General features: G+C 45.9%; 1 protein-coding gene across 1 annotated transcript in view; it reads right to left on the bottom strand.

Annotated features, from left to right (window-relative positions):
• Positions 1 to 4,732: 4,732 nt before the first annotated feature.
• The window catches only part of LOC135829396 (hemicentin-1-like), a 137,617-nt gene continuing 117,023 nt past the window's right edge, over positions 4,733 to 25,326 (bottom strand). The window contains exons 100-115 of the mRNA XM_065341804.1: positions 25,061 to 25,238; positions 23,965 to 24,264; positions 22,880 to 22,992; positions 22,230 to 22,294; positions 20,652 to 20,821; positions 20,181 to 20,431; positions 18,796 to 18,975; positions 18,246 to 18,325; positions 11,771 to 11,958; positions 11,088 to 11,356; positions 10,414 to 10,459; positions 10,119 to 10,231; positions 9,352 to 9,482; positions 8,699 to 8,970; positions 8,169 to 8,238; positions 4,733 to 6,453 (exon numbers count right to left, since the gene is read on the bottom strand). Of these exons, the coding sequence (XP_065197876.1) occupies positions 6,213 to 6,453; positions 8,169 to 8,238; positions 8,699 to 8,970; positions 9,352 to 9,482; positions 10,119 to 10,231; positions 10,414 to 10,459; positions 11,088 to 11,356; positions 11,771 to 11,958; positions 18,246 to 18,325; positions 18,796 to 18,975; positions 20,181 to 20,431; positions 20,652 to 20,821; positions 22,230 to 22,294; positions 22,880 to 22,992; positions 23,965 to 24,264; positions 25,061 to 25,238 (2,667 nt within the window). The 3' untranslated portion in view covers positions 4,733 to 6,212. The remainder of the gene's footprint in view (positions 6,454 to 8,168; positions 8,239 to 8,698; positions 8,971 to 9,351; positions 9,483 to 10,118; positions 10,232 to 10,413; positions 10,460 to 11,087; positions 11,357 to 11,770; positions 11,959 to 18,245; positions 18,326 to 18,795; positions 18,976 to 20,180; positions 20,432 to 20,651; positions 20,822 to 22,229; positions 22,295 to 22,879; positions 22,993 to 23,964; positions 24,265 to 25,060; positions 25,239 to 25,326) is intronic.

Raw genomic sequence — 25,326 nt, 5'->3', positions numbered from 1 at the left:
CTAGTGGCCAACAAGCCGGGCTTTGGAAACAGGAACATGTTCATGTACTATTGTATTAGTATCAAGAGTTATATAATCTTGCTAGTACATGTAGTATTTCTCTGTGACGAACTGGTTGTCGACAAGGCTAAATCTCGCGAATATCAACACTTTATCAAATATGCACTTCGTACTAGATCAATATTAGAAATACAATTTCAGACCTCGAAAAAGACCTCGGCTTCACATTCGTCTTGTACTGGTTTGTATTTCATTGACCTGCATTACCGTTCTAGAGACTTTATCGGCGAGGTCGAGTGTACATGTGCACGCAGTGCCACGCACTGTCGTCGCCTATAAAATCCAGTCTATGGTCCAGTTGTATGGTGCGCTTTCACCGGCGGTGCTTCATGCTAGCATAGTGCCATTGTTGGTATGTATGCATTTACCAATGCCAACCATGTACTAGGATATGTACAGGACTGTACTGTTACTCATACGCCGTCTGGGCATGTTCAGGCGACAGAATACGGGGCAACTGAATTGACACAAGTGTCAAATTTAATGCTGATCCTTGTGGCAACGACTCTTAGTTAGGTAGGAAAGTTGTTTGAAATTTTATACTGTGGCCACAGCGAGTTTTGATTCCTCTTGCGACGTGCAAGATCAGAAAACATTGGGAGTAATGTTGAAAATGTGACCATGCTTCAAACTTTCTCAGGCATATGGTGATCAAGCAAGCCACAGAAATGTTGAGAGAAAAATCTGTGGTGAAGGTAAGCACACATTGCGGTTGCCCTGAGGTTGTACAGTAATACTTACATGTACAAGTAGATGACATGTACCTAAACATGATGTGAACAAGAATTTCGGCATGCCTTAGGCCGCGGTCACACATGCACTATTTTTAGCGGTTCCGCCAAAGCGTAACTTACGCTTCCACCGAGGCAACGGGGCGGGAGGCGTAAGTTACGCTTTGGCGGAAAGTTTGGATTTCGCTACTCAAAAAAATGCGAGCGGAACCTCCGCTTTCGCGGATCCGTGTTGGCGGAACCTGCATGGCGGTGGCTTTGGAGTTTGGTGTGCTACGTGTGCACTGAGTTCTGGTGTTGTTTGGTTGCCGTTTGGTATTCAGTTTTCATATTGTTCTTCTTTACCAATGAACTGTACGTTCCAGAGATCTCGCAAACAATACTGCATCGTTATGAGTGGATAGTTGGTGAGGGGATCCGTCTCCCAACTCATGGGCCCCGATCGCGGACGATCGCCAACTCTCTCCTTCTCTCTCCAAGCAATGCGTCCACCAGAGTATGCAGCACTAGGACTGCAACCAGGGAGTAGTAGAGTACTCTGCCACACCCTCACTGCAACTGCAGGCATCCACGCAGTCGCTGGGGTCGATGATGGATCATGGAGGAGGCAACGACACCCTGCTATACAACTACAAATTTTGAATTTGATATTGATGTAAACTAAACTAATATTCAAATACACCCGCACTGGGCCGCAGTGAATGTGCCCCAAATCCACGAGTGTACTTGACAGGAGACATTCACCAGCCTGTCAGCGATCCACGATAGCTCTACTTGTACAAGCGAAGGTCGCTTCAAGTCGGACAAGAACATCATTCTAATTCTAATAATAGGACGTGCTGCATTTGCATTCCCTCCGCCAAATTTGCAAAGCGGAGCGTTGAGGAGCACAGTATAGTAGTCTGCATGTATGTGTGACCGCTGCATCGTGTGTTCCGCCAAAGCGGCGCGGTAGTTACGCTTTTCGCCTCCGCAAAAGCGTGCAAGCTTTTCATGTGTGACTAGGTCGACTGCATGCGGCCGTAGATAACGCTTATGTGGGTATGGGCATTTCCTCCTTTCGTCTTGGGTAGAATGCGCGCCACAGTCAACGCAAGACACAAGCCATAGCAAGCAAAGCAAACAGCCCTGGTGTTTCAAGCGCTATGTACTAGTACAGCAGAGCAGAACATAACGTTACCTGTCATGGGCAACAGTAAAGCGGTTAGTGGTAGCAGCACAGAGAGTCGCCCTTCACTCTTCTCCATTGCTAGGCCGGCAGCCAGCACTGCAAACGCTTGCCGTCTGGTACGTTGCTAAATTTGCTCGTTACGGACAACAAATTTACGTTAGTGGGCGCTAGTAAAAAAACCATTCATTCAACTGAGCGATATGGAACAAAACCTTAGGGACCATCGCAGAAGCCCCTGAAACGAAGAGCATACGTTTGGGGGGGGGGGGGGGGAGGGAGTCGGTGCGAAAATCGCAACCGGGCTTCAATTCAAAAAAGTATTGACGACATAATTATAGGAGCTGTAGGATTAGCATGCCATCACAGCCGGCGTAGATCGCTTGTCAGGACGCGTATGGGGAATGTGAAAGCAATATACACCAATCAACGTTCATTGTAATGCTCAAAGGATACAACTGCATAGCTCTAGCTGTTCTCGTTCTTAGATCACCCACTGCAAGGTGATATCATCGTTGCATTTATAAAGTGCTGTACATTGTTACACACTGATACAACAATGCTTGTGTAGTATTATAATAATTATTATGTGTGAGCATCCAAGTGAAAAAATGAAGCCCATATTGTGACTGTCGTTTCGTTTGAGGGGGAGGGAGGGGGGTCAGGCCTGAAACTCACGGTCTTCGTTTCGGGGGCTTCTGCGAACTTTTGCGATGGTCCCTTATTCAGATGGCCTTAGAATGACATGTTATTCTAGTAAACTAAAAGTCGTCGATCCGGAGCGAGTTGGACGCACTTCACAGTTCAGATCGCCGCCGGGGAGTCGTGCAAACCCTTGCGCGACTATCTGGTTCAGAAGATGCAGTTTCAGTGTAAAACACAGTCCCATGTGACAGGTCCTGAGGTGACTTCTCGTGAAATAATTCAACACGTGCACCTCAGTGACATGCGGTCCACTGGCACTGAGCATAATGTCAAACATGTAGTCCTGTGCCAGGATGCCGAGCTAGTGCCAAGTGAGCGAGAGCGAACTACTTACTTCACTCCGGCTGTAGCTGTCGGTGTGTGGCCATACCATAATGGCGACGTTCTCACTTGCAGACTCCATATCTCGGGATCTAGACTGTGCACTTACAAGTACATGTAAAACACATAATTTTGTCTGATGTCATGATTACATTCGCCATTTCGCGCCATCTGCGATGCTATCATTGACTGTCCAAATCATGCACATTGTGAAGAAGTCTAAAAGAAGTCTAAGGGCGCGTTCCAATTGTCACTCTTGGACTTTTCGAAGAGTTTCTTTTTTCTGAAGAGGTGGCCTTATTGGCCTCTTCAGAAAAACGAAACTCCGCAACCTCATCTGGTGGGAGAGGTGGATGGTTGCGAAGAGTTTGGAATAGCTACGTCACGTAGTACGTGAGATGGTCGATCTGAAAAAACGTCATCATCGCCATGACAATTCCACTGAAAAATTCTAAAATGATAGAAACCGTTCTAGTGGGACACTTCGAATAAGAATAAGAATAATAGTTACAGTTCGCATGTCACTCATGGAAGGATCCATGGGCTTAACGCATCTGTCAACGGAAATCCAGGCAGAAGAGCCAACAAAAGGCATCTCATTATTGTTAGAACGTATCGCAGTGAGAACAACTACGCAAGCGCAGCACATTTTTCCACAAGCATCAGCCAATTTTTCTTGTCTAGAGCCAGTTCAAAACAGTCAGAAATATCAATATTGGCGTGCTTTAGATCATTTTCAATATTGTCAATCCATCTGAGTTGCGAATAATCTCTTTTAAAAATCTACTCGAACAGTTGATGAAGACAATTTGAACGCCCCCTTGCTATCTCAATTCACCTGTACAGCGCCTGACCACTGGGTATAAAGGAAGGTCAGTTCGTGTGCGTTGACTGAGTCTTGTCATTGACATGATGACGTTCCCATGCATGGTGGCTCTGATTTTGTCAAAGACGTTTCAACAAACAAAAACCACCAATGCAGCATGTCGGTCATTCATCGTGCAGCCGTCTTCTCCACAACGAAGAAAAACTCGATGGCGATCCACGTGAAGAATTTTCATTTCTCTGCGGGCGCGCGGAAATATCATTACAACTCTCTGAACTGCAATAGATATTTTACTACTCTCTGAACTGCAATATATATTTTACTACTCTCTGATACTTGTGTGCATCGTGATCGTACCCGTAAAAGTCTCGTGTGAGCGCGCTAGTACATTTCTCGGCTCACCGTGCAACCTTTCTGACATATTTTTATTGTAATGTGAGCGCAACCCAAACGGAACGATTCGTTCCGTTTCGGTCGTACTTCCTTGTCCTGTAAACGCAGCCTCAGTCTGCCGCCATGTTCGCATCGACTGTTACAAGAACATGAAGCATAAAATCCCTTGCACCCCCCCCCCCCCCCCCCCCCCGGTGGATTAACATGTACAGCTTATGCCAGATTTTTTAGCGACGATAGTAACTACGTTGGAAACATGTCCCGTGTACTGTATACCTTCGCAAGAAAGTGGCCCTTTCAAATATCGAACCAATGTGAAAAATTATCGAATGAAACAAGGCACGACTGGTAAACTGAGCTTTCCAGTGGTGTTCAGAGCATTTCTACCATGTTTGATCTGCGAGTGAAGAAAAACGAAAATGTTTCTTCAGAGCGCCACAATGGGTTTTGCGCGATGGTTAAAAGCTTTAGGCAATTTGTAGCATGGTGGATTTGTGACCGACACCGTACTAGTCGAATAAGTACTACAAAGCTTCTTTGCTGAAAACTACACGTTGTGATACAGAATGGCAAATCCAAGCGGGTTAAAATGATTCCCACAAGCCAGTAAAAGAAGCGATGAAAATTGTACCATGCCAATCGGCTATCATTCAAAATCACTTGCCTACCCATAACAAAGATTCAGGCTATTAACGTTATTAGATGCAGCAGGCAGTCGAATTAGTAGCATGTGTAGTACATGTACAGAAATACTTTACTACCGAAAATATCATTATCATCTTTCAACTAGTGTTGTAAAGTAACGAAAGAGGAAACACAAAAAAATTCATCAAAAACATTATGCTTGCTTGCATGGAGGCATTCTCTTTTGTAAAATTATCTAACTAAATGCAGCATCAAAAGACATGCACAAAGATAAGAACGTAGGAGAGAATGAGTCCTCATGGCGTAAAATTAATGAATGGGAGCGCTCAAAGAGAGATTGTAAAAGGAGAATTGAAACTCAACATTCGACCGCGTAAATACTTAAAAGTATTTACGCGGTCGAATGTTCAATTTCATTTTTATTAAAATAATAATTATTGTATTCGAGTAAGATTCCAAAAAATATCTCTTTATCCTGTAAGAGCAACAGGAAAGTGAAATCATCTGCATTTCTAATTATGAAAAACGAACTGCTAGCAGTGGTTGTTGGTAAGTGTTCAGCCGGGCATTACTTCTTACTCTCTGAACTGGCTTTCGGTGCAAGATCTATACCAGCGTAGATGTCACCAGATGGACTTTTATATTGCTCGAATTTGAAGTTCCGAAATGACTGTGTTCGTTGGGTTTTAAACACATCTTGTGGCGTTAATGGTGAAATACTTGAGGCGGAATTTATTGGCGAGAGTTCGAAACTTTGCCGCCAGTCCGATGTTGGGGATTCTGGCGACAGGAGGGTGCCAATATCGGGAAGGTCAACCGGCGTTTGAGAATGCACGAAGACGCTTTGCTCATCATCGGTTGTCGGTGTTTGCCTGAGGTTTGACCCAGTTTTCCATGTCTGTCGAGCGTTGTTGCGAGGTGTATAGGTATTGGAGTGGGTGTAACATGAGATGTGGCATGACCTTCCTTTCCTATCGCCCTCCTCGTGCTCACCGGACTTCTGAAATTTACTCTCTCCAGAGTGCTTAGCTGAGCACTATCCGGAATTTTGCTACCGTTGCCGTTGCTGTTACTGCTGCCGCCTTTAATGCCTCGCACTCCTCTGACCTCACCCGTTCCCTTCTTCGCATGACTGCCGCTGCTGCCGCTGCCAGCCTTGCTACTGGTCGTCGTGTTACGCACGCGACGTATGAGGCTGATAAGTCCAGTAAATTTGGTGCTTGAACCCGTTGTCGACTTGCGAGAGGAGAAAATCTCCTCGACACCTCTCTTGGCATCCTGGCCCCGGATGACGTGTACGAAGATGAACACACCCTGCAGACAGTTCAGAACGGCAAACACGTACTGAAAGACAATGTTGTCATCAGCAAGCACCAGGAATCCGAATACCCATGTAAGGCCAAGCAGGATGGAGATGGACACGACCGTACGGAGCAGAGCCTTCTTTCCCTTGTTGGCGTTTGTTGATGCTGTTAGCCAGGTTCTTTCCACGTCTCTGCAGAGTGACGACGACAATGACAAGGATGACTAGATTGTATCCAAGGCACAGCGCCATCGGTGCAATCAAAGCACCGTAGAAGACCGGGTCGGAACGAATCCAGCAGCTGTGAAAGGTCAGACAAATGAAGAACGGGATTTCCATGAAGAGAAATCCTCTGGCAAACAAATTCTTCTGCAAAGGTTTGGGCCCCACAACAATAAGGGTACACTAAACTACTCCGGAAGCCTTTTCCAGCATGTGAAGTTATTGTTTTAATGGATAACTTGATGCACCTGGGTCTTTCTACTCTTATGATCCAATATTAATATAAACATGAATATTAGGAAATTAGAGGCCACATGCCACGTACTGCTCTTTTCTCTCCGAAACTCAACACTTGCAAGCCAGATATGTAAGAAAGAAGGAATCATCAGTCACACCACCGGGACTCGAACCAGGGACCTTGCTCTTCGCGAGCAATGCTCTATATGACTCTTATCCACAGTGATGGTAAATCTATCCTTCTTCGATCAATCTACATCTGGCTTGCATCAAACTGGCAACTCACACCAATCAAGAGGGACCTGGGCCATTCGCTTGATATCATGGGGAGGGCATCAAACTATGTCCACTGCGAGCAAATACAAGTTGCAATTTCAAATTTGGACTTTACGGAGAATTTCCAAGTTTTAGGAAATTAGAGGCCACATGCCACGTACTGCTCTTTTCTCTCCGAAACTCAACACTTGCAAGCCAGATATGAAAGAAAGAAAAAATCATCAGTCATCAGTCTAATTTCCTAAAACTTTGAAATTCTCCGTGAAGTCCAAATTTGAAATTGCAACTTGTACGGTATTTGCTCGCAGTGGACATAGTTTGATGCCCTCCCCATGATATCAAGCGAATGGCCGAGGGCCCTCTTGATTGGTGTTAGTTGCCAGTTTGATGCAAGCCAGATGTAGATTGATCGAAGAAGGATAGATTTACCATCACTGTGGATAAGAGTCATTGTAGCTCAGTTGGTTAGAGCATTGCTCGCGAATAGCAAGGTCCCTGGTTCGAGTCCCGGTGGTGTGACTGATGATTTCTTCTTTCTTTCATATCTGGCTTGCAAGTGTTGAGTTTCGGAGAGAAAGGAGCAGTACGTGGCATGTGACCTCTAATTTCCTAAAACTTTGAAATTCTCCGTGAAGTCCAAATTTGAAATTGCAACATGAATATTGATAAAAAAAATTGTAACATGGAAATTGTGGGTACAAGTTATGCGATCGAGTTCACCAACTAAACAAGATTTTGAACAGTCAGACGTGCACAATCTAGCACAAACTGATAAGGAGTACTGAGACATTCCACAGCATGAAAGTCATACCAGGCCAGCATTCCATGAAGCCTTGGAATGTAGCTTGTGCTCGGCTCGATGGCGCTAGATGTCCCCTCTTTGGAATTAGCACTAATATCCATGAATCTTCAAAGTTGGAAGGTTAGCGCTGTCGAGCAGTGCTCAAGCTGACTTTCATGCTGTGGAATGTCCCAGAACTCCTTGTCAGTTTTGTCCTAGATTGTGCACGTTTGACTGTTCAACATCTGGTTTAGTTCGTGAACTCGATTACATAACTTGTGCCCACAATTTCCAGGTAACAATTTCTTTCCTTGGCTCACCATCTGAGTTTTGACTAATGATGAAGGAATTCAGGTGGACACATTGATATTTGCATTCAGATGTCCGTACGGGACCAAATAACCGTAGATCCAAACCAGTAATTCTTGTGTTCAAATCACTGCAAGCATTCCATCACACTATGAACAGCTATGGTCATCTGGAAACAAACAAGAACTCACATGTTCTCTCCTCCATAGCCATCAGGCAGCGTCAGTCCAGCAGACACAGCAACCACAATCAACGGCAGTACTGTTTCGGGAGAATGAGAGCAGAGAGGATGGATATAAGCCACGTTGCAAGAACTGAAGACTATGATAGCACCGCTGATAACTTCAATTAAAAACTTTCTCATAATTATCATTACGGCGGTGATGTGGTGTCATTACGTCACATTCTGATCAAATTGCACTAGCGGCGTATACCAGCATTCTTACAGCTCGTATTGGTGGAATCAACAACTATCCAACACTTCAGAAGTACAACACACACACACACACAGAGCACTACGGAGTAAGAGCTTACTGCCAAGCATTCCTGGGGGGGGGGGGGGGAGGGGGTAGAAGGAATGAGGAGAGTGTTCGCAGCCTCCTGTAAGTGGCTTGTGCAAAATACCCGGATACAACTTGCTCAGCTCTGGACTAACTGCCACGTGAAAAGATGCTGCAATCGGTCAATGCTCAAGTGCCGCAGGCAAACAAGTGCTACTCACCGAAAACCAACGAGTGAAGTGTGTATCTGACACTTTGCTTGGTCTCATCAAACACGATCACAATCTGCTTGTAGAGGAACGTGGCATCCACTGACGTCCACATGAAGGAAGAGAGCAGGAGAAAGTGCATGGCTATGGCTAGTGCTTTGCATGCCAGGCCATGCTGTGGAAGGTTTTCGTAATACAGGATCAGCAGGAATATCGACAGGAAGAGAAGTAGAGTTGTGCATAGCCCAAACACCATCTGATGGTGGTGGCCCTGCCGAAGTTTCCTGCAGAAATCAAGCAAGATAGGCAAACCATTGTAAAGGCAGAGCAATATGCAATATGGCAACAGAAAACTTGTGAATGAATCGAACGCAGTGTGAACCTCATTTAGTGAGGCACTCAACTTGGAACATACTGTGACAATCAGGAAGTCAGGAAGTCAGGAAGTGTTTGCACTGAAAAATTTACTGATCACATGAAATAGTGTGGGTGCATGGTGGAAGTAAAAGTAAAAAAAGTAAATTATCGCATCCGTTCCCGAAGGGAACTTACGACGGCCGCTAACACCCGATAAACCCTAGCGGCAGATGGTGGAAGGGTATGGAGAAATTACAGAAATCTAAAAAAATTCAAAAAGATAGAAGCGTATACAGATAGTGCCTTACTTGATCCAAAGTATGGCAATGTTAGTGCAGAGTAGTCCAACCATGGAGAGGGCAGTGCCAATAATCGATATGTACTTCAGCACCTTTTCTTCGACAGGCGGTAGATCAGTCGAGTCTACTGAGCTGCGAACCTGGCATCATCAAAGAATAAGAACCATCAGATGTAGTTGTGAAAAGTTATCCTTTTACATTTGAATGACATTATTATCACAATAATATTTGGATTTGTTTCTTCTCGTGATTCAAACAATTGCCTTGTGACAAGATGGGCTATAAGTGGTAAGCAGTAAAGGCAATTTCCAATGCAAGATTGCTAGATATATCCACGCACATTCAGTCAAGGCCCTCGAGCAAGATTGTAGCCAGAGCATCAACCATGATTTACTGTAGCATTGTGAATGCACAAGATCGATGTAGTTATGCGCATTCATTTGAAATCAGCATGAATCTCTGTTTACTCCTTTTTACAAGCTCATAGTATGAATCCGATTGAAATGTCATATTAAAATTAAGAAGACCATTGGCAATAGGCTCCTTCATATTATTAACACACACAAAACAATATCGCATGAACTCATTGTTTAGTAAATGGTGGTATTAGTGGACATTACAGCGTAACTTTTAGTTCTTTTGTCCTTTTTCTTTCTTATAAATTGATCGCTGGCTCTCCGTCCGAGTCCATACACACAAAACAACACTATAAAATGTTATGAGCTTCAACAGCAGAGGGAAACTGCAGGTGAAAGAAGAATGAATGAGTGTCTTACCAGGAGAACAGCGAAATGTGTCAGGTGATCGCATCTGCATGTCGTCTGGTTCCTGGACGTACTGATTTCCAGCACCTTGCATCCATCCTCTGTCCAGCCACCGGTTCCATCAGCTGAGGAGTTCACAAATAGGCAAACATGGCCGAGAAACACATCACACTCTTTTTCCTTCCTTCCTTTTTTCCTTCCCCTCAAAAAAATATTCTACTGTAATTTAATGTTGACAATGTTGTTACTGTTTCTGCGAAGAGGCCATGTTTGGCGGCTGTGGGTATTTCCAGTTAGCATGACCTACCAAGTTTGAAGTCCCATGAAACGCAACGAACTTCGTCATCCTTTCCCTGAGCACGCACAAAACACAAAATAAGACTTGATCCATTCTATTTTCTGACCGATATGCAAATTTAGAAAGCAAAGGGACATATGGATATATGAGCTAAGAGTAACTATCCTTTTCTTCGGTACCTCCTTCCGTACGTTCTACAACCTTATCCAAGCTGGCCTGCATGCACTCTCGTACTCACCATTTTGTCTCCTTCCGTTGGCCTGGGTAGCTACTTGCGTGCCCATAATTGCCATAGCAACCCAGCCCCTTTATCTTGCGGTTCACACTTGATCTCTTTTTTCTCTCTCTTCTTTCTCTCTTACACAATGTAGTCGTTTTGTTCGTCTTGGTCTCTGTATCTTCGTCTCCTGTAATAAATGTTCCACCTACCAGTTCCCGTTGTCCATTGCTGTGCTTGGAGAGTATGACGTCCTCCTGTTGGAACTCAACACTTTCTACATTTATTATTGGCTCAACATTCGAATTTCTGGTATGCAAATTGGGCACAGTATAATTAACCTACCTTGCCAGAGGGCTCAAACTGACAAGTCAGTGAGCTCTGCGTAATGCAAACAGAAAAGCACTACCCCACATGAGAGTGCTCAACTACTACAAGAGCGGGAGCGAAAAAATATCAAACTCACTGTAGGAACAGCATAGGGGAGATCAAAGGTGGAGATGAATGGTTCCCTGAGATGCTCCAACTCCTCCTGGCCAATCTGGACAGAGATGATGTCAGACGTCACTGTGGTGTTGTCGTAAAGTTGAAAGTCAACGAAAAATTCATGTGACCGGTACAGGATCAACGCTGTGGGGGCTATCGGGCAGTTGATGCGACTGGAATTGGGTAATCTCTCGGTGGCTTGCGATATAGCACTGCCTGGAATTACCAGTGACACTAGTGGTATAACTCCTGGAGTCACACATGAAAAAACAAACAAGTAAGACACATGTGATCTGCTCCTACATGTGATTAGTGTTTCATGTCTGTTGTGTGACTGTCACAGACTGCAACGCTGAATTGAGCCCATCTACTATACATTTCCTGTGTGTTTTACCCAGTCGTTGCAGAAATTGGCCTATACACAGAGCTGGGAGACTGCTGAATGTCCAGGGTCACCATGAAACTGGATTTATCCTGACATCTTATGTGAACGTTTTACCTCAAAGGATGTTCTTGTCACACTGTACAACTTCGTTTTTGAAATTCTCTTAGGAAACACTGAAATAGCCAAAACTATAATAATATGTCCGGCTTTGCAGTTGTAGTGTAAAGATGAAATTTGGTCAGTCATATGCGTACTAAATACCGGATTTAACTACATACCTGAAGTGAAATTAGTGTTGATGTAAAACCTATTAGCAACTCTATCATAGTGGGAGTGAAGACTCTCGTTGACACTGCTTGGCACATGACAGGCCAGGGCAAAGCCCACGTTGCTCTCATATGCCTGAAACACTTCACCCTGATCCAGTGGTACAATTGTCATCAGCTTTTCCATTGCTTTGGCAACTCTGTGCAAAACACACACACACACACACACACATACACACACACACCTCAGACCTCAGACACGCCCATCGCGGAAGCGATGATAGTGAACAGCTATGTTAAACGTAGGAACTATAATAGTTTTACCTTGACACTTCTTGCTTGTCTTATGGTAACACCTTGTGTTTCTTCTATTCTCACTCCTGCGGTTCTCGCCTTTCTTTTGCTTTATAACCTCTGGTTTGAACATCATTCGGGGAATTCTCCAATCAATCAAGTCTATCTCTTAGCCTGTCAAACCCTATATATAGGGTTTTCAGCCGCGCGTTCTATCTTGAGCTCTCTTGAGAGCCCACTTGGCTGCTATGGCAACTAGACGCCTGGGCCTACATACGTAGAATGTACGTACGGTTCTCTTGCTGAAGACCGTGATCATTTTGTTGCTGTTTTCTTCGAGTACGGTTAGTTTTAGTGCAGCGCTGTCGTAACATTTTCTAGACCCTATATCTAGGGTTTGATTTTTCACGATGGAGGAAGAGCAACTTGAGTTAGTGGAGACGAACTCGGGCGATGAGAATGTTCCTGGCGACCTGGTGTCGACTCAGGATGATGATGTCAATGGTCCAGCAGCGTCGGATGCTCCTGAAGAAGAAGGCGAAGCATCAACAGCGGCTGTCGCAGCTGCCGCTCCCGCCATTGCCGTTTCTGCATCAGCTGATCCACACGTGGGTCGGAAGCAGCAAATGCGGCGACACTCGCGCACGTCGTAGGAGCGCTCCTGCTAACATCAATGGCAATGCAGTGAAAATATCAAAAAAAAACAAGTGAAACTGTGTGTATTGTGTGCCAAGTTGTGAGGACTGATCAAACCCTTTCTTTAGGGGTCCTAACCCTATATATAGGGTCTTTATGTGTAGCGTTATGTCAAACCCTATATATAGGGTTTCCTGGTGACAGGCTAAGAGATACTGTTACACTGGTAGCTTGAGGATGGTTGAGATCATCGTTTGCCCTTTGACGTGCCTTGTGCTCCTGGCCGCTACTGCTCTGCTTACGCCGCTTTCCGTGAGATCCGCCGCGCTCGGGACAACGTGGCTGCTACAGTTGGACGACATCAATTACCTGCTACATCAAGCTCAAATCCTCCGGATCTAGCTCTGTGTCGATCACGTTCTCTCTCCCAGACAAGCCCGAGCGTCAAACGCGTTACCAGAGAACCGAATGTTTTCCATGGCAACCCTTCCGAGTTCAAAGAGTGGGTATTTACGGTCGAGTTAGCCTTGAAGTTGAAGTGCTCACCTCGAGGTGACCCGGAGAGCCAAGTTAACTTTGCGGCTAGCTACCTCGCTGGGAATGCGCGTCTTTGGCTAATTTCTTCCATGGAAGCAGGTGAGCAATTTTCGGATTGGCATTCTTTGAAAAGCGCCCTAGCGCGAGTGTATGGCCCGCACTATGACGGGGAAAGAGTGCGGTTGGATATGTTCTCTATCCAACAGCGTGGGTCAATTGAATCGTACGTAACGGAGTTTTCTCGGCTAAGTTTACAGGTGCCGGAACTTGACGAACTCTCCAGAGCCTTGCTATTTGTCAACGGCCTGCACGGTAACATGCGGACCTTGGTAGTGAAGGAACACCCTACTGCACTGTCAGCCGCCGTTCAGGCAGCGCTAGCAGTCGCCTCAGACAGCCGATTTCAGCGCAGACCACCACTGGCGACCGCGCCGGGATTCGCACCACCATCAGGTAGCAGAAAGCTAACAAAACTAAGCCCCGAGGAACGTGAGACATTACGAGCCCAGGGGGGGGGGGGGGGCTGCTTCGCATGTCGTCGACCAGGCCATATAGCCCAGAATTGCCCGCAGCATCGAGATCACCCAAACGGTGGACGTCAGTAAGGCCGATGCGATTACTGACGCATCAAGAAAAGGCATCACCTGCGTGTAGTGTGTGCTCCGTCTCTACCCGTAACCGATTCAGTAGCCTCGCTGTGGAGGATGTTGACGATGACGCTGAATGCTCCGAAGCCAATTTCAAGCGAGATGTTACACCAACTATTGAGGCCCAGGTTACCAGCGTCAATGTGGAAACGGAACATGAGCTCCTGCGTGTAGAAGGCAAAATCAACGGTCGTCGCGCGCTTATGTTAATAGATTCGGGCTCGACCCATGATTTCATTGCCGAACAGTTTGCCAATCATGCGAGCAACTAGCTTTCCAGCCACATCCAGTAACTATATCCCACGCCAGCTGTCGCAAGACCCCAGGTCACCCTTCTTGGGGATGGGGACGAGGATAGCATCAGACCAATCCTGTGGAACGCTGCCAGTCTCCCACACCACCCGTATCAGTTCATGCAACCTCGCAATCAGGGTAGGGCCACCGTACTTCAGCATCTCCACAGATATCTCGGATCCGCCGCATGCCTTGCCACACTTCATCCCTCGCAATGCACGCCAAATCTCATCACACTCAGGCACGACACCAAGCTCCGTCATAACCGGCCGCTGCTCGATCGAATCCACTACCTCCAAGTCGTAAGCACTGGCAATGTTCAGGAGGCCATCGAAATGTTCACGCCACCTTCCACCGGTGGTCTCTGCCGTGTCACATATCTCTCCTTGCTTGTTTCTGATAGCAGTTGCTGCACGGGGATGCATACCACCCAAGGTGGTCTTAATGTTACCGATACATTCCCAACCGCTCTTCGCCGTCAAGCCAAACCATTCACAATCCTTTGCCTGTCTCAGCAGCCAGTCTCGCTTCAGCCTCCGCATGGTCACGCGGCACCGCGCCGCACTACGAGATTTCTTGTACAAATCCAGATCACTGGCCTTCCGCGTTGACATCCAGGTTGAGTAACAACTGTCCCGATCACGGAGTACCGACTCGATCTCAGTGCGCTTGTCTGTAAACCATTCTGGCTGTCGTCGCCTCTCCCGACCCAGGCAGTCGCTGGCAACGTTGATGGTGGTCGTCCTGAGGGTACTCCACCACTCCTCGATGGACGGATTCGGGGTCCAAACCTTCTCCAGCTCAGCATCCATGCCCTTGGAGAATCTCTCACGTGCAACCTCCATATCCTCCGGAGCACCACTACGCAGGCGCGGCACAGCAATGGGTTTCGATCGCCCAACACCATTGCGGGAGACATGTGAACTGGGCAAGGCACCTAGACGATATTTCATGCCTAGAAACTTATGGTCAGTGTCGCATTCCGCATTGCGTATTACTTGGCAGTCCAAACACTGCGACCAATGTGCTTGTGGTATGATGCAATAATCAATACAGTGCGGGTGTTTGTAGCGTGGATGAAACCAGGTATGTTTATGGATTTCCTTCTTCTTGAATAATGTGTTGCATACAACAGCTCCATTTCATGCCAAGAAATTGAGCACCTCCTCTCCTGCTGAGTTCATACGACCAAAACCATGCTGCCCCCGCACGTCACTCCACTCGTCATCCACCTCGCCAACTCCAACTCTAGCATTGAAGTCACCAAGAATGCAATACTGGTCTGACTTTGGAACGCTGTCAATGAAGGTCTGCAAGCTGTCATAAAACGCAGTTTTTTCAGCGCGCGGTCTGGCGAACGTCGGTGCATATCCGACGGCGATGTGAATACACAACGGCGAACGGTTCCGTCCACACTCGAACTTGATCCTGGAGGAAACCAAACTCGAGCTGTGCCCCCTCCACTGCGAGCCACCGCGAACAAATGCGTCCCTGCAACGACCGCGCAATACAATTGCAACTCCTTCACCCCGCCGCGCCGACTCCCCATCAGACAGAGTCGGACGGCCACTCGCCAAGACGAGACAGTCGTCGACTTGGTAGGAATTAGTTCCAAACCAGAGGGTCTCCTGAAGTCCAACGACGTCCATACTGTAGCCCTGCAGCTGCCGGCAAACAAGATCGATTTTTCTCTCCTCGCGGAGTTGTCTTTTTGAATTTTTGATATTTTTTGAGGCAGTGTTCAAATCGCCGTCCACGTTCACCAAAGTTCTGACGTTCCACGTCCCCATGGACAACACAAATCTCCTTGCTGCTGGTGCACGTTGCGAGCCGAACTCTAAGCGGGGGTTTGCAGAGCCTCCGCGCTCAGGCGGACGAGGTTCAGTACGAGTGGTCACATCGGAAGTGACCATGGTGTCGACACTGATTTATTTCCTCGCCCGCGACGACAAGATGTACGTCGTCTTGTTCAGCGCAACCTATCTAATGCTCCTGTCATCAGGGCTGGCTCTGGCCTTGGCCAGAAGCCAGCCCGTGGCTGAAATCTACTTGCAGAAGACGGAGGAAAAAAATCCCCAACCGTCACTCAACTCAACAACTCAGACACACACACACACACACACACACACACACACACACACACACACTCAACTCGGATTTTATTCACCATTTTTTTGGATTTTACAGCACAACATCACAGTAAACAGCCAGTCACTGGGGAACAGCTATGGTATTGCACCGCTATCCAGACAGAGCAGGCTTGTCTCAACGTGGCGGCAAGTGGCAGCTGTGGTGGTCAGTTTGAGCGCACCTTTTTATCGATGTGAGGGTTGGGATCCTCGTGCCCCTTCAAACTGTGCTACCTCCATTGTTTCCTGCTACATAAATCACAAGAAGGAGAAGCAGTGCTGCGATATAGAGTATTTTGTTGTGTGTTCCGGCCATATTGTCCACCACTGGTTCTTTGGGCAAACACGCGGAGTCACTCTACAAGCGGATAGCTTCTCTTCTCTTCAAGCAGCGAAGACCGGAGAAGCATACAGCTGTGTCATGTCTTGGGTTCGCTGCAAATTGTGTTTTGCCCTACTCCGGTCCAGAATGATGGGTTTGCGCGGATCCCGAAATCTTCGACCGGTGCAGTTGGAGTCACCTCCCACCTTGGCGGGCATGCGTCTCTGATAACGTTTCCTTCTAGTTTTTTTCCGTATTGGATTCATTTTTGCTCTTTTCAACCTACTACTATTAGTTCTTAGTCCGCTTATAGGGCGGCCACACTCCAGCTCTGTGCTGGACTTCTCTTTACTTCTTTTTTCCTTTCACTTGACCATTGATTAAGAGAGCATGTCTGAGGACACCAGAAAAGCTGAGCAGGGCCATCTATCCGATTTCGCTCAAATTCTGCAAGTAGGTTTCCTTTAGGGTCTACAATAACCATGCGAAACGGTACGTTGCATCACTTACAGACACCTTGGAACTGGGGACCATCTCGAAATGGGCCCCAAATACGACTAAATATTGGGTCCAAAAACGAGCGCTGGTACAGCGTACACAATGCAGTTGAGAATAAGCCACCACCATGCCAACATTACCTCACCTGAGTAGTCTTCACATCACCACCATATAGAGCCATGACTACATCCAAGAAAGCAATGGCCATTATCTCCAAATATCACTAAATTGCATCGCCATATTTCAAGGGCCATAGCAGGAACCATTTACGGCGTCTATTTTCCTGAACCATGCACTGCAGGACAGTGGACTATCTCCACTACCACCCATTTCATGTCTCGTAAATAGTGTTCCACGTTTTTGGAAAATAAAAAAAATTGAATACGTTCACTTCACCACATTGCAACATTGCCAATTTCCTACCCGACGACGGAAAGCGCCTCCTCAAGCTCCAACACCAGGCACCACTCCAGACGACAGCACGCCAAACACTGCAGCGTGGTCACCTCTACCGAGTGTGACAAGAAATTTGAACTGACAACTCTTGTCATTCAAAACAACAAGAATTTCCTTCCCTGAACGACTCGAATTTCACTAGCAGCAAATCTCTGCAGAAGTGCAAAGTGTATTGAACAAATCTCGATTTGTGTGATTCGAAACACGATATTTTTACATCCTGAAACTGGCCGTGCGCCGACCACTGCGTGATAGAGCAAATCGACGGATTTGATCGAGTTGATCGAGAATTAAGATGTTGGCATGGTGGTGGTTTGTTCTCAACTGCATTGAGTACGCTGTACCAGCGCTCGTTTTTGGACCCAATATTCAGTCGTATTTGGTGCCCATTTCGAGGTTGTCCCCAGTTCCAAGGTGTCCGTAAGGTATGCACCCAACCCTTTCGCATGGATGTTGTAGACTCCAAAGGAAACCTACTTGCAAAATTTGAGCTAAATCGGAGAGATGGCACAGCCCAGCTTTTCTGGTTTTCTCAGTCATGCTCTCTTAAGTATTTTTGCCAGTACAAGAGATTTGATCTTGAACAAAAGGAAACATGCACACACTGCAAAATTCGTGCAACCAACAAACATAAAAGCAACCTTATTGGGAGTTGATATGCCCCAGAATCTTACCTGGCAGCTGGTGGGGGCAAAATGATGGTGGAATTGACGTCTAGAATGTTGTCTACGGATCGCAGCGTGGCATTTGCAATCTAAGACAACACACATAATATAATAGAAACACAAGCACACCAACACACGCACACATGCACGTACACACACATGCATCAACACGCCAATGCACGCGCACGTGCACACACACACACACACATGCTCACAAACAAACACACATGTTCCAGAATACACATTCACAGCCAATGAAAATAATGACATTCTGTCTTAGAATATGAACGCAATGCTAACAAAACCACACTGTTCCCCTATAAGTAACTTGTGCTTTACAAGAACAGGAGACTGGAGTTGACGAAAACTGTTCTCGTTCACTGTTGCAATGAGGCATGTACATGACTTGTGATCTTCACCTTGAACTTTATGTCACCTTCTCTGACCAGAAATATGATCAGACTTTCTTTTAAGCCATGCGATTTAACTCATTTTGAGTCTTTACGAACTTCAGCACAGAGCAAAACACAGGAAAACAATTCTGAGATTTGGCACATACCAGCTTGATATAAGTACTGTTAAAGTTGGATCCCTTGCTGACAGTCGAAACAGCATTGTAGATGCTGGATGTCGCGTAATCAACATCATCTGCTATGAGATTCTGAACAAAGCTGGTGAGATTCGACACGGCAATGGAATGATCTAGAATCGTGGAGGGGTTGCTTGTGTTTAGTCGGGCCTGCAAAGTAACAGTGGAATAACACATGATGACAATGAATGAAGGCAGCCCAAAAGCAGTCAGCCCCAAACTAGGTGTTCTTGAGAGATTTTCCTGGGGACCAGCACTTGACTTGGAGGTTGGGAACTGCGCTCACTTGCAGATCATTTTATGCAAACCCATTCCAGACTGTTGGTGTCTTCTGTTGAAACTCAAGTACTCATGTAACTATAGTACCATACGCAAGGAACTACAGAACAGGCAGGTGATAGGAACAACATTTTACTGGGGAAGATGAGAGACAAAACGGAAGACTACATGGCGATGACAAGAGAGAGATAGTGTGTGTGAGAGAGAGAGAGAGTGAGAGAGAGAGGCCAGATAAAGGACCTGAGTAGCTAGCGCTAGTTGCAACCCAGGTCAATGGAACAAAATATGAGTACAGGAAAACCGGAAGCGGGGCCAGCAGGAAAAAAGGATGTGGAAGGTGACAGAAGAGGGTACCCAAACACTTCTGAAGTACCACTCCTCGTTTGTAGATGTGGAGCAGGAATGTTGCCTGCACATCTGTGGTGTGGTGATTAAGTGCAAGAGCACATCTGTGGTGTGGTACCTATATGTGCCACTGGCAACCTGATAGCTGAAATTGTGCCCGTTTTGACTATGTAGTATGCATGACGGCCATTTGTTGGTGTGGTGAACTAACTACACTGACTACATACAAGCTATGTGCCTGGGCTTTTACTGATGAGTGGCAGTATAAGACCATGTTAGAATATATTGATTGTTTATCGTCAGGTTTTCCCGAGAAATCGGGGCGGACGGGAGGTATTTAATTTTTTTTTCATTATGCATGTATGGCTGTGGGGCAGGTGTTCGCAACCCCAGAGGATAATGAAAAGTGGAACAACCAACGTTATGTAGAAAAATCGAAGAAAATCAGGCAGCTTATGATCAGTTTCACTTTTCAAGCCCATAGCAACTGAGTTATGGCTCAGTCTGTGGACTTGACCTTCGAAAATCTATGGCTGTGCTGATTAGAGGCTGTAGACCGCAGTACATTTACCAGTACATTTACCAGTACTAAAAAATAAAATAATTCGGCCGGGAGGGTGAAAATTTGGGGCGGGCGCGGACGATAAACAATCAATTTTTTACTTGGCCTAATCACTTTGAATGGTTTTAAATAATATGTAACTGGTTTATAGAGCCAACCTAACACTCACCTTGGACAATTTGTAGAGATCCACTGTTATTGCACTCGGGCAGTGATTGAGGTTAGCAGCAGACCATATACCCCAGGTCAGGTTAGCATTATGAGGTCGCGGGACCATTCCACATGTCCGTGTGGTGTATCTTATAAGGTTGCTGTGGACTGCGACGGGGCATTGTACTGTTATGTCTGTACCGATAAAGGTCTGTGGCCACGTTATATTGCCCCTGATTCCGCCGTATGTGGTTTCGGAATCACACTGATCTGTGCACAGTAAGACAGCCAAAACAAAAAGACGAGCTTTCTTCAAACAAGGTTAACCATGAGAATTCTTTTGGACAACTTTATAAGCTTTGTAAGGAAACGATACATCATGCGCCATCAGGGGAGGGAGGAGGAGAATGGGCGAAAAGTGGATGGTACATTTTAGAGGGCAGCCATTGTTAAGGGTTGCAGGGTTGCTGGAAATTGTTTTTTTACTCACCGTAATAAAGTAAGTTGAATGAGGAAGCATTTACTTGAAGTGGCATACTTGGATTCAATAGTCTAGCTGTTAAATTCGCTCGTATCTTTGGAATGGAAACACTTGCATCGATTGCTGTCAGGAACTCGGCTGGGATGACAAGATCCACTAGAATCAATACAGATGATGGTCTGAACAAAGAAACCAAACAAATTTTGAATTCACATTATTATAATCTACGTAGTTTAGTAAAAAAATGAAGAAAACACAAGGAAGCAACTATCCACGGCTGAAACAAGGTAATAAAGAGTCAGAAAATGCAAGTTTTTGAGACATTCAACGACCTGATAGCTAGCTCTAACCCATCTCTAGTACTCAAACCAAATCCATCTCTTTGGTCCTACCTAATCGTGAATCTTCCAAGTTGGAAGGCCGTTGTAACAGAACATTGCATGAAGCCAACTTTCAAAGTTGGAGGCTTGATATGAGCAATGTTAGCCAAATGTAGCCTTGGAAGGTAGAGTAATGGGAGTAATGGAAACTTGTGGAAGAACTGAATAATCTTGAGTAGCTAAGGCCGCGGTCACACCGAGCTCGATTCAGCCGTTCAGCCGAAAAAAGCGCTTGTTTACGTCACTATTACCATGGAAATGGCTGAAAAATGTCCTACAAGCGACTTTCAGCCGTGGCTGACTCTCAGCCGTTTTTTCCGGCTTGTTTCAGCCACAGCTTGTACAAGCGGCTGAAAGCCGAAATTCAAAAAATAATTTGAGTGCGCTTGGAGCTCCGGAGCACACCATGTAGCTAGTTGACATGATGAACTGATATTGATGTTCTTTCTTGTGTCCGTGGAACCGTGCTATCCCTGTGCCTTTGGTTTTGACCGTGAGTCTGTCTACCCCAACTACACTGTATTCAGTTTGATTTGGATTTTGTCCGACGACCATGGATTTCTGCCACTGTGCCTCTAGACTGCCGCGTAGATTGTTGGAGCTGTGGTTTGAGGCCAAGACAAGGCACCACACTCACGACCGAATTCATGAAGAAAGCCGGGTACGAAGAAGAGAGTGGATTGCAACTGAGTTCAATAACGGCAACCGGCGGGGCAGAAAGCTCGACATCAGGAAACACCACCCGAACCATCGCGTCCATGCACACCGAACAAATAAAAAGAGCACGACTTCGCAATTAAGAATCCGGGCTTCCTTTGCTTCTTCATCAAAACTGAACGCTAGAACAAGTACAGTTTTAGATCGCGAACGTTCTGCTCTCCAGTTTCTTGCAAACATTGGTGTGTTTCGAGATATTCAAAATTTGGCGGGTAAGAAAAACAAGCCATTCAAGCTTTGCACTCTGGTGTGACCGCGTCAAAGGGATCACGCAAGCCAGCTGAGCGCCAGCGATAACAAGCTCAAAGTGGCTTGTTTCGGTGTGACCGGGGCCTTAGGACGGATTTCGGGTGTATACGCTGTGATTTTTGTGTGGATTAATCAAAAAAAAGGCTGCGTTAATCTCACTGCATATGCCCCAGCCATAGATACATGAAAACACACACTAATAATTATAATATTCAGTCTGAAATGACTCAGTTAGTCCTACCCTTGAGAGCTGTCATATTCGAAATGTTCCTGCTCTATGAGCCTATTCGGAATCAGCATCCGCAGCTGCAGGAATAGAATTCGGAAAGCACAAACAGATTGACTCCGATCACCTTTGGTGTAAATGCAAAAATGACAAGTAAACGACAGCTAAGGGGCACATTGTGTGCGACTCCAGCTCTGGCTGGAGCGAGCGGTCCAGCCTGACGAGGGCGTTTAGATGTGCACGGCAGGGCTGGCTGCCAGCTCTTGAGTTTATATGCGCTGAACACACGCCAGAGGTTTGAAGTCTGAAGAAAATGCTGAGCGGTCACTGCTTGGGTGACAGCTACACCGTAGCTCAGTAGCTAGAGCATCGCTGGCCTCAAACAAAGTTAACTGCTTCAAGTACTGGTGGTTACAGTCAATTTTTCTTCTGACTTTTCTTTCCACTCCCCCAACCAGTGGATATATTAATAATTTGAGCAATAATTTGGAGATCAATGAGAAAATGTTTGATTGCAGTGGAATACCGTGGTGGTCATGTAGGAGCATGAGACTGGTATCCAGTCGTACTCTAGGATAGCATAAACGTGGACATCAACCCAAGAGCAATCTATTGTATTTCTGATAATATCCCTATTTAAGATCACACCTCTCTAGTCCACCTACCAGAGTAGAGAATGCTTGCTCGATTGCGTCGCTCTCATTAGTGGCCTCCAGGTTTCGCCTTCGTCGAAGATTGGCGGTGTTGAATATTCCCTGGAACCCGATTCGGGTTTGTTCTGATGATGGAAAGAAGAATTTTCATTTTCATTTGCAGACCAGGTCTAAATGGGAACTAAGTATTGAACAAAGAGAAACTAAAGATGCATCAGCTTACAGTTACGTGGTAATTATATTCACAGACCAGCGTTTAAGGTGGCAATGTAAGACGATTACCATACTCCCGCGGTTAGTGCGCCTGGGGCACTATTATTTTTCAATGTCCATCACAGATATGATCACGCCATTTAAGAGAGATATTAGTGCAATGAAAGAGTAAGTTGCGCACTCTGTACAAAAAAACATTTACAAAGCTACTTGTCATTTGCATGTTTGTTCCTTGAACGTTTTCGAGGCCATCTCATCAGAAGGATTACTGGAAAATCAATCATCTTTTTTATTCAAGAGAATGCACTATTTTTCTAAAGGCTGGTACATTTACGTCATCCCGTTTAAAACAAATAAGGCAAAGAAAACAGAGCTTAAAGTGTGTTGTAAACTATCACGACTCGTCAGAAAGGGCAACAAGAAGTGTGATTTTGATCCTGACACCACGAGTTCAATGACATGGACAAGAACACTACGAAAAGAACAAAAATAAACGTGCACATGCACTTGGTTACAAGACCCGGGGGGGGGCACTATTAAAGAGAGGGCTTCATTTTTTCACTGGCTCCTAGAGATTGGGGCAATAGTCGAGATGGGGCACTATTCCAGGGAAGAAAAAATCGCGCTGGTACGGTAAGCTTAATGCGATCAGTGCGAATACACACAAAGCAAATCAGAGCTCTCCAGTCAACACACACACCCAGTGCAGCCCCTACTCAGTAGCTGTTTGTTTTGTCCGCATAATTATTCATTTTACCAGTTGGGTTTGTGAATAGTAAAAAAAAAAAAAAAAAAAAAAACAATCAGCAACAAAATTTCTTCCCACAGCTAGGAGAGGTGATACTGCTGCTATGACCTGAAAAAGTAGCAATCCGATCACTCACCTTTCACTGGTATATGGATCTGTGCTGAGATCGTCCCAAGAGAATTATTCACAGTCAGTGTGTACACTGTGCTGTGGCATGTATGAACAGATGGAAATATGAGCTCTGCTTTGCCCGGCGTGCTTGTAGTGTGCACAGCTGAACAGTTTTCAGTGTCCACGCCGTTGCATTCACCATCCGCTATCAGGCACCATTCAGCATCGGGTTCGGGATTGCCAAGAAAACTGCTCTTTACTTCCAGCCTTGCACCAGAAAATGATGTAATGGACTTTGGCAGGGGAGGAACGATTGATGGATTCGCTGTGAGGAGAATAGAGGAGTAGAGGGGGAAGTAACATAGCAGCTTCAAATTGCTCGTCAAATGGTTTTATGGATCTCTGCTGTCCATTCATAAAACATGGACTTCTAGCTTTTGGCCGTAAATGGGTTAAAAACTTTGATTTTTTTAAATTTGTCTTCAATCTCTAACAAAAATAAGATTTCGGCCAGGTTTTGCCCCAAAAGCACTGAATTGGGGGGGGACATCAAAATCCAGGCCGTTTGACCCCGCCTGGAACAGTGCACTGTGCAGTTTGAACCCCGCCTGGAACAGTGCACTGTGCAGTTTGAACCCCTAGCTCGGTTACCCTTTTTGGACCTTTTTTCCAATTTCCAATTCTGCAGCACTGCACTGAAAATCGTCTAAAATCAAAAACATCGTCAGATATGGAAGCTTGCGAGAGCCAGGGCTCATCATCTTATGAATGGGCTGTATGCTATCTATACTTTGCTTATAGGTCTAAAATATCAGGTCAACAAAATCAGTTCACAGTGTCAGGCCAATCACTTTGTGAGCAGCAACCCGACATTCCTCTGTTAAAGTAGTTCGTCTGGCTGGAGACGGGGAGAGGGGGGTGTTGTGTACAAGGGCCATGATATCCCCAAACATAGTGTTCGCAAAACAACGTGAACACCTGGTGAGCTGGGTGAGCAGGACAAAGGCCACAAAACACAAACCCACTTTCTTAGCAATGCTTATTATGTCTGCCACCAAACTAGCATGTGCTGTGTGTGTGGCGGGGGAGGGGGGGGGGGCTGTGCTTGCCTGACAACTTACTATGTACAATAAATATGGTATAGTTTCCTTGTACGCTTGCGACATTGCCAGTGCCGCCAGTGTCCACTGTAGTGCAGTGGTAAGTACCAGTGTCGCTGAGCTCTGGGCGGAAGATGGTGAGGATATGATCGCCGAGATGAAATGACACTCTTCCAAGGAGATCATCTTGATAGAGTTTCTGAGCCCAAAGCACACAGGATAAAACCCACAGGATTAGGATCATGAGATTCACTTTGGCAACAGCTCTATCTGCAGTCCTGCTGAAA

This window comes from Sycon ciliatum, chromosome 13, assembly GCF_964019385.1.
Source record: "Sycon ciliatum chromosome 13, ocSycCili1.1, whole genome shotgun sequence".
Taxonomy (NCBI): domain Eukaryota; kingdom Metazoa; phylum Porifera; class Calcarea; order Leucosolenida; family Sycettidae; genus Sycon; species Sycon ciliatum.
This window is presented reverse-complemented; position numbering and strand designations above follow the sequence as displayed.